At 42.7% G+C, this 10000-nt stretch overlaps 1 protein-coding gene across 1 annotated transcript in view; it reads right to left on the minus strand.

The window, feature by feature from the left end:
* The window catches only part of clcn6 (chloride channel 6), a 59915-nt gene that overhangs the window by 9497 nt on the left and 40418 nt on the right, over positions 1 to 10000 (minus strand). The window contains exons 20-21 of the mRNA XM_063209568.1: positions 2951 to 3009; positions 453 to 609 (exon numbers count right to left, since the gene is read on the minus strand). Of these exons, the coding sequence (XP_063065638.1) occupies positions 453 to 609; positions 2951 to 3009 (216 nt within the window). The remainder of the gene's footprint in view (positions 1 to 452; positions 610 to 2950; positions 3010 to 10000) is intronic.

A 10000-nucleotide genomic window follows, 5' to 3' on the forward strand; every position in this document is an offset into this window, starting at 1 on the left:
GTCTGCCTGTCTGCCTGTTTTCTCCACACATTATTACATTACATTACATTAAATTGCATTTGGCAGACGCTTTATAACCAAAGAGACTTTCAAAAGAGGACATAATCATAGCCAACATCACTAGCAGATACAAAGTGCACAGGAAATATACAGAACAACAAGTGCAGATGGGTCAAAGACGTGCAAAATGGCATTGTCATTCAGTGTAACGGATGCCTTCTGCTGACTGTAACTGTAAAAAACATGACTCTTTTTATTTATTTATTGTTACAGGGAATTCATGAAAGCCTCGGTTGTCATCCATTCACTTGAAACAATTTAAAAATCACGTTTTTTTGCAGTTACAGTCGGCGGAAGGTGTCCGTAACACTGAATGACTGAAAGACGTCTTTGACCCAGATGCAAAGAAGGGTTAGGTAGGTAGGTTTTTTCCCCCCGCTCCACACACTGACCGACTGGTTCTCTGCGTAGCAGACTCCGCGTATGAGCAGGTTGACGAGCTGCGATCGCAGGATGAGGCCGTGGAAGGTCAGAGGTCGAAAGCGCTCCTCCATAGTCCAGTCCTCGCTGGGAGACTGGTCTGGGTACAGGTTGGGGTACGGCTGGTGCCTACAGGGGAACATCAACAGAAATCACAATATTACAATATTTTTAGTAGTTTATTTCCAGAATTCATGCTGCCCATTCACAAATGTTATCTTTTTCACGAATACTTACCACCACCATAAAATTCTAAGTATTTATTACGAAAATATTCATTATTAATTATTATTGTGAAAATTGCAATTTTCTTCTCCATGTCATTTTGAATTTCAAAAAAAGAAATTTTTAGCTGCAAAACCTACTGAAATTTGATTAGACAAACTGGCAAATATCTGATAAATGATTAGCAAATACTCAAGAAAAGATCTAATTTGAGAATAGGCAGAACAGTTCCATCCTGGCCATCATCCTACACAGTGTACCTTTACCGCAACACAGTATCTTGGTTCAGAAAGTAAAATCCCTGGCATAATTTTGATGCTCTGAATCAGCGGTTCATAATGAGTACTCAAAAGACGAACAGTGTATGTAGCTTTCACAAAAAGTCCCGAAGTATCTGAAGTATCTCCTGCGTTTCCATTGTTTTCAATACAACAGTGCACACTACAAACTTTTCCTCTGCCACCTGTTGATCACAATTCAAGTTATATTTTGTCATTCTATCCACTGTTGAATCCATAGGCAAATACACTATGTGTTTGCTGTACCGCCAAGGTGTGAGGGCAAGCGAAACTCTACAGTTGGATAGTGCTCCACAGTACTGTCAGAAGCAGTGTGAGGAATCCATTACGGTACCATTAATAAGCAGAGCTGAAGTACTTTATCTGGACTGAAGGGTCTACTGATTGACAACGACATATTGACTTATCACCTCAAATCCCCCAGCGTCTCATCAGGCCATCAATTATACATGACTACTGCCAAGCTGTCATTACATCACATTCAACAGCCACTTAAGACTCAAGTGGCTGACATTAGTAAGGTGTAGTCTGTGTAGGTGGGTCAAAGACGTCCAACATGACACTGTCCTTCAGTGCGAACAGATGCTTTTGCTTACTGTAACTGTGAAAAACATGACATTTCAAAACATTTTTTCTGAAAAGTGAATGCATGAATGAAAAAATAATTTCAAAAAAATCTCTTCTTTGCATTTTCAGTAAGCAAAAGTATCCGTTGCACTGAAGGACATGTTGAACGTCTTTGACCCAGGTGTAGGTCTGTGGTTGCAATGCCAAAACACGTCACGTGACCTGAGGAAGGCCGACAGGCCGAAACGTTGTCACATTAAAAACTTGTTGAAACAACTCAAGAGTGTGCAGCACTTCTCTCTTCCTGCAAGTGTTTTACTGGTTGCCAGCACCTCTTTTTCTGGTGTGCAATTTGCACCTCCACTCAGCAATGTCAAAACAAACTATCCTTGAAAGTATGGCTGACGACTAAGCAAACATGTGATCATTAACCTGTGTGCTGCTATATGTACTGTCAGGTGTCATATGTGGTTTTGTGTTTGAATTTGTTGCTTTATTATGTTTTAGTGTGGTATGTTAGTGTGATATGACTGCTTTTAGTGTATAACATTTGTCCATGTTTTAATGTATGTGATTATTTGATAGTTTCTTGCCCAGGGACCACGGATGCAAATTAACTTTGGAGCTAACTCTGGTACTGGAGTTGTCCTGTGCATGGCCCCTGTCAAATAAACCAATAAACTAAACTAAACTAAACTAAACAAAACATGCACCTACACCTATGCACGCACGGATGGCATGCCCGCACGCACACAAACAAGGGAACAAGTGAAGGTTGAGTGAAGGGAAGGTGAAGACGGTGAAGTTAGAGAAAATGGCAGAAGGTGAACAAGTGAAGGGAAATGGCAGAGGGAAGGTAGAGTGTTTTGAGAATGATGAACGGGAAACCCAGGGGGAAATCTGTGTGTATGAGTTGTCCGCGTGCATATATCTGTGTGCCTTTAGCATCTGCTGGTGCTTGATGTTTGAATTGTCTGTCTGTCTGTCTGTCTGTCTGTCTGTCTGTCTGTCTGTCTGTCTGTCTGTCTGTCTGTCTGTCTGTCTGTCTGTCTGTCTGTCTGTCTGTCTGTCTGTCTGTCTGTCTGTCTCTCTCTCTCATCAGCAGTAGTATGTCCTGTCCCTCCTCAGGGTGTGTGTGTGTGTGTGTGTGTGTGTGTGTGTGTGTGTGTGTGTGTGTGTGTGTGTGTGTACCTTCTCTCCAGCATCTGTTGCAGTATGTCTAGTCCCTCCTCAGGGTGTGTGTGTGTGTGTGTGTGTGTGTGTGTGTGTGTGTGTGTGTGTGTGTGTGTGTACCTTCTCTCCAGCATCTGCTGTAGGATGTCCTGTCCCTCCTCAGGGTGTGTGTGTGTGTGTGTGTGTGTGTGTGTGTGTGTGTGTACCTTCTCTCCAGCATCTGCTGTAGGATGTCTTGTCCCTCCTCAGTGGGCACTGCGGCCGCCTGCTCATCACACACGTTCCGCAGCTCGCTGGACGGGTACGACTTCATCGACTGGCACCGCCGACGCTGCTCGCCCGCTCGCGTTAACACACTCGTTTTCTGCAAACACACACAAACAGAGGGATACAGACACAGAATACATAGTTATCAGTGTGTACTGTTAATCACACTGTGGACACTTAACACTTTATATTTTGGTGTGTGTGTGTGTGTGTGTGTGTGTGTGTGTGTGTGTGTGTGTGTGTGTGTGTGTGTGTGTGTGTGTGTGTGTGTGTGTGTGTGTGTGTGTGTGTGTGTGTGTGTGTGTGTGTGTGTGTGTGTGTGTGTGTGAGAGAGAGATGTCTTGGCAAAATGTATGTAACAGTGAGCTATATATGATTATTGTATGTGTAAATATGTGTGTTATGTCTTGTGGGCAATGTCTTTATTTATGTATGTGTGTATGCTACTTGACACCTTAATTTCCCCCTGGGATCAATAAACGATACTCTACTCTACTCTACTCTACTCTACACTGGTACGGCTGACATGCTGAACTACAAAACATGCAACACGACACAACTTGAATCAAAGACAGTGTGTGAATCAAAGTAATCCTTGACTGGTTGTCCGTGAGGAGATGGATTCAAGTAGGCACAAGTGCTGGCGGTGTAGAGAGAGAGAATGAGAGCGAGGGAGGGAGAGAGAGAGAGAGAGAGAGAGAGAGAGAGAGAGAGAGAGAGAGAGAGAGAAACAAATGAGATGTGATGTGACCTTCCCACCAGTGCGGACATCAACAATTTTAACACTCAGCTCATGACGACAGGCTGACAGTGCCAATTAACAAGTCAAATAATTATGTGTGACGCAAACAGCTGCAAATCTATATTAAACATTAAATTAAACACACAAAAGATTATATTTAAGAAGCATCTCGAGTTGCGAACAGCTGCTGCAAACCTCAATTAAATATTAAATAGTATGTTTTTGTGGACTTTTTGTATAAAAGTCATGTTTATGCTCCCCTGTCTCCTGTCAGTGTTTTGGGATGAGAACAGCTGCAACACTACATTATACTATAAATGTTGACATATGTGATGCATAGCAATGCCCAGGCAGCAAAAGAGGTCAACATCTGCACAGCACAGCACTGAGTACAGAAGGCTGTCTTGTAATGGGCGTGATGCCATCATGGGAGACCAAGAGATACAAATGCTCCTTTATTTGCACATTAATGTCATAAATATGATGAACTCGCACAATTAATGCGTCCTCCTGCACTGTTTGCATTGCATTTTTTCACATCTACTCTCGGACTGGTATGGAGTCTTTCACTCTCCATGCTTTGATTGATAATCTTGTGCTTTTATTTCTTAATTTGTTTTTATTTACAAATTCTCCTGCGCAGCCATAAATATGATAAACTCACACAAACAATGCGTCCTCCTGCACCCTTTTAATTGCATTTTTGTTCATTTACTCTTGGATTGGTATGAACTCTTCGACTCTCCATGCTTTGATCTTTTATCTTATGCTTTTTATCATCTTATTTCATAATTTTGTTTTTATTTTATTTTTTTACTCTGTGTACTGGTCCCATTCTGTGTGAAATGGTCGGGAGCCTTATGTCCTTGTGCTGTGTTGACCCATGTATCTGTCTTTATGCTGTTTTTATTTATTTATTATATGGTGACTGCTCTGAATGCTTTAATACCTGCTACAACCTCATTTCCCCTTTACGGATAAGTACAACTTTAACATGAACTTCCTTGAGATGTTGAATTGGAATATGAAAAGGTTCAATGTGACTGGAAAGTGCTGCCTCAGAGGTTTGGTTTTTGTGCTGGTTTTAAGCACTGCAATTTCCTAAATGGTCACTCACACACAGTCAGCTTGCCCTCGATGTCTGTTGTGTGCTAGATGGGAAAGTAGACAACCACCTCCACCTAGTGGACAACAGGGTGCAGTATGGTGAAGTGAACTGGTGCTGTGTGTGTGTGTGCGCCCGTGTGTGTGACTGCCTTGAAACAGATGTTGCTGTACGGGTGTGTTTACCTTTAACCCATTGATGCCTGATGTTGCGTTGCGCAACATTGGCCCTGGCGCCTGGAGCTGCATTACGCAACATTCAGGCTCATGAGATTTGAGACAACTTTATTAAAAATCTCTGTCTTGTTTAAATGAATGAACACATTCTGATGAAAGGTGAGGGTCTTAGCGTTAAAATGCAACTTAGTGTGTATTTTTACGTGCTTCAGAAGCTGAGATATTTAGGTTTTTATAGGCTGAGGACAGCTTTTCTTAAAAAGGGCTCAGGCATTCATCACCCTTTTTTGCAGGTGCCTTAGGCATCAATGGGTTAAGGTGTTCTTGAGGTTAAGGTGTGTGTTCATGGCTGTGCGTTTGTGTGAAAGTACACTTGCATTTACCTTGAATATTACCTAATGCTGCAGGATGGACAAGCTTAAGGTGCGTGTGTGTGTGTATGCGTGTGTGTGTGTGTGTGTGTGTGTGTGTGTGTGTATGCGTGTATGCGTGTGTGCGTGTGTGTGTGTCTGTGTGTGTAAGCGTGCATGGTATGTGTGTTACATGTACCTTGAATCTGATGTTGTTGCTGATGAGGACAGATATTGCAGTCGAGCTGAAGGTGTGTGTCTATGTGTGTGTGTGTGTGTGTGTGTGTGTGTGTGTGTGTGTGTGTGTGTGTGTGTGTGTGTGTGTGTGTGTGTGTGTGTGTGTGTGTGTGTGTAGTAGAGCATGACACGGGAGAGGATTTTCACTCCTGTCCCATCCTGGTCCCAGAAAAACATCCCATCCCGTCCCATCCCGGACTTAGCTTCGCGAGCCATCCTAAATACTTCCGCCAAAGAATTGGCTCCACTACTGTAGTCTGGCCGTGCTTCTCTGTGGAGTGCCTGGAGCAGTAGAATTTTGATCGCAACGCTCCCCCCCAGCAAAAACAGCCAATAATCGAATACGCCCCCCACGTGGGGGCGAAAGGGGGAGGACGCTCGTGACAATGACGTACACATCTGCGCCAGAGCCATTGGTCTGCGCTATGTAGTTGTTGAGTAACTGCCAGCGATTGGGTGAGAGGTGTCCAATAATTTCAAACCATAACTGAGTGCAAACTTCCTGCTTCCTACAATCGCTTCAGAGCAAACAAATGCCAGACCATAAATACGAAATGAAATGCTAGTATTATGGGATGGTCAGGACCATGCTATCCCGGACTGGAGTAGAAGAAATAAATGCCATCCCATCCACTCCTGAAAAGAATGTCTCCCAATCCTGTCCACTCCCACTCAAAATCAACCCCAATCCGGTTTCGACAAAAAAAAACGAGGCTTTTTTTGTTTGTTTTTTTAAAAAAAAAAGCGGCATTCCCGCTCACCTTCATTTTTATTCCCGCTCCTGCCCGCTCCCATTCATCTTTATTCCCACTCCTGCCCGCTCCCGTTCTTTAAAATGTTGACTCCCATCCCGCGGGAATCCCGCAGGACCCATGGGACCCACGGGAATTCCTGAAAAATGTCATCCTCTAGTGTGTACCTTGAATCTAATGTTGTTGCTGATGAGGATGGATATTGCAGTCCAGGTGAAGGTGTGTGTCTATGTGTGTGTGTGTGTGTGTGTGTGTGTATATGTGTATATATACAGTATGTGTGTGTATGTGTGTCTGTGTGTGTGTGTGTATATGTGTATATATATGTGTGTGTGTGTATGTGTGTGTGTGTGTGTGTGTGTGTATATGTGTATATATATATATGTGTGTGTGTGTGTGTGTGTGTGTGTATATATACAGTGGGGTCATTTCACGTGAAATCAGACGCTTTGGGACCCGACCGATCCGGATTTCAATCATACTTGGTGTGCCTTTTTAGTAGCAAGGTAGCACCCCAGAACTGCATTGGTTTGAATCTGACACTAATATTAAGGGAGAAACAGACTAGGAAAGGTTCACATTTTAGGGTAGGACCATTGAGAGTAAATAGAATGGAGGCCAAAATTCTATTTCATTGTTGAAGCCAAGTTGGAGCCAAGGTTGGACCCAAAAAGACCAAAAAATGGCCAAATCCCATTCATTCCTATGAGAGACATAAAACCCTGTATCTCCCTTAAGTGCCACTCCAGGGGGATCATTTTTCGCTCAACTAGTAGTTCCCCTTGCTCTCCAACTTACCAGGGTGGTGATTTTTTGTGGTGATGTTTTATTTTAGAGAGATATTTAAAAGTTAAATTGACCAATGAGCATCAGAACATGGTTTGATTGACCGTTAGAAGTCTTGTTGTTGTCCAATCAGCACCTGCGTTTGGCGTTGCTAAGGTGGAATGTAAGTTGGAATGTTCCCAAATCTGGCTTCAAAGCGTTGAATGGCAAATAGCGTTGATTTGGCGTCCATTCTATTTACTGTCAATGGGTAGGACACTATACATTCAGCCTTGAATATATCAGTCAGTGTTAGTCACAAAAAGATGCCTGTGGTGTTATTTGAAAGCTCTTTTCTGGCTCTACATATTGAACAATCAGCTTGGAATACAACAACTCTCAGAATATGAATTATGATAAATTGAAAAATTAAAAATTGAATATCTAAAAAACCTATATTTTAAAATGGCCAGTTCCTTGTCCAAACGTAGCCGGCAATGTCATTAGCAACACCTCAAATGCTGGTGTTCGGTTCTTTATTCATTTCAGAGAGAATTTGACTCACAAATATGACATCATACAGACCACTTACTAATAATATGGTAATACCATAGTAGCATCACATGACAAAACAAAAACAAAACAAAAATGGTCAGTTTCCATGGTCCCAGGTTTCAGAAACTAAGGCAGATGTCCATTTATACACACCAAATGATGATATGTGAATGTTTGAACATTCCTTCTCTGTGTACCTGTGTCATCTTCCCTTTACCGTACTTTAAAGAGATAATCAATGGCTACACTCTCATTTTGTACTCTACCAGTGCATTTGAAGCAGCAGCTGTGTCTTTTGTAGATAATGTATAAGTATGTCCCGTTGCAGTTAGGTTCCACTACCAGAAGCACATCCTGATGATCCATGACAAGTCTATCTGGTCTGAAGGGAAAAGTGAAGGATGGAGATGGTCCATGAGGATGCAGGAAGTTCAGTTTCACCTCTCCAGTGCTCGGCATACATTCCTCAACACATGCTAGCCACCAGTTGCCATCATATACAGCTACAACATACCCTTTGATGCTTGAAAATGTAACACATTCCTTTACTGAGCTCACTCTTTCAACTCCTTCTCTGAATGCGGAAAATGGCCTAATGTCCATTGACAATGGGCAGAAGCTGTGTAGTTTTTGAGTACCTGGAATAGTTCTTGCAGATTCAAACCTCTTCAACAGGTTCTCAGCTTCATGATGGTGCATCTCATTGCCAGTTTGCCACAACAGAGATGTACCATCATGAAGCTGAGAACCTGTTGAAAAGGTTGGAATCTGCAAGAACTATTCCAGTTACTCAAAAACTACACAGCTTCTGCCCATTGTCAATGGACACAGTAGAAGTTAGGCCATTTTCAGCATTCAGAGAAGGCAGAGTTGAAAGAGTGAGCTCAGTAAAGGAATGTGTTACATTTTCAAGCATCAAAGGGTATGTTGTAGCTGTATATGATGGCAACTGGTGGCTAGCATGTGTTGAGGAATGTATGTCGAGCACTGGAGAGGTGAAACTGAACTTCCTGCATCCTCATGGACCATCTCCATCCTTCACTTTTCCCTTCAGACCAGATAGACTTGTCATGGATCATCAGGATGTAGTGGAACCTGTAACTGCAACGGGACGTACTTATACATTATCTACAAAAGACACAGCTGCTGCTTCAAATGCACTGGTAGAGTACAAAATGAGAGTGTAGCCATTGATTATCTCTTTAAAGTACGGTAAAGGGAAGATGACACAGGTACACAGAGAAGGAATGTTCAAACATTCACATATCATCATTTGGTGTGTATAAATGGACATCTGCCTTAGTTTCTGAAACCTGGGACCATGGAAACTGACCATTTTTGTTTTGTTTTTGTTTTGTCATGTGATGCTACTATGGTATTACCATATTATTAGTAAGTGGTCTGTATGATGCCATATTTATGAGTCAAATTCTCTCTGAAATGAATAAAGAACCGAACACCAGCATTTGAGGTGTTGCTAATGACATTGCCGGCTACGTTTGGACAAGGAACTGGCCATTTTAAAATATAGCTTTTCTAGATATTCAATTTTTAATTTTTCAATTTATCATAATTCATATTCTGAGAGTTGTTGTATTCCAAGCTGATTGTGTAATATGTAGAGCCAGAAAAGAGCTTTCAAATAACACCACAGGCATCTTTTTGTGACTAACACTGACTGATATATTCAAGGCTGAATGTATAGTGTCCTACCCTCACATGTGAACCTTTCCTAGTCTGTTTCTCCCTTAATATTAGTGTCAGATTCAAACCATTGCAGTTCTGGGGTGCTACCTTGCTACTAAAAAGGCACACCAAGTATGATTGAAATCCGGGTCGGTCGGGTCCCAAAGTGTCTGATTTCACGTGAAATGACCCAGTGTGTGTGTGTGTGTGTATGTGTATATATGTGTGTGTGTGTGTGTGTGTGTGTGTGTGTGTGTGTGTGTGTGTGTGTGTGTGTGTATGTGTGTGTGTGTATATATGTGTGCGTGTTGCAGCGTGTACCTTGAACCTGATGTTGTTGCTGATCAGTATGTTGCCCTTCATGAACTCCTTCTCGTTGTCTCTGTTCTCGGTGACCACGGGGAAGGCGTGGTGCACGGTGGTGCGCAGGATGCTGACCAGCGACTGCACGCGGGTGTGGGGGTACACGTACGTCAGGTTGGGCTCCATGATGTCACTCGCCGTCAGCCTGTAGACACACACACGCACAGGAACGCGCGCGCGCACACACACACACACACACACACGTACGCATACACACACGCACGCACACACACGTGAGGAAAGAGAGACAGAGAGCTT

Source organism: Engraulis encrasicolus, chromosome 10, assembly GCF_034702125.1.
Source record: "Engraulis encrasicolus isolate BLACKSEA-1 chromosome 10, IST_EnEncr_1.0, whole genome shotgun sequence".
In the NCBI taxonomy this organism is placed as follows: domain Eukaryota; kingdom Metazoa; phylum Chordata; class Actinopteri; order Clupeiformes; family Engraulidae; genus Engraulis; species Engraulis encrasicolus.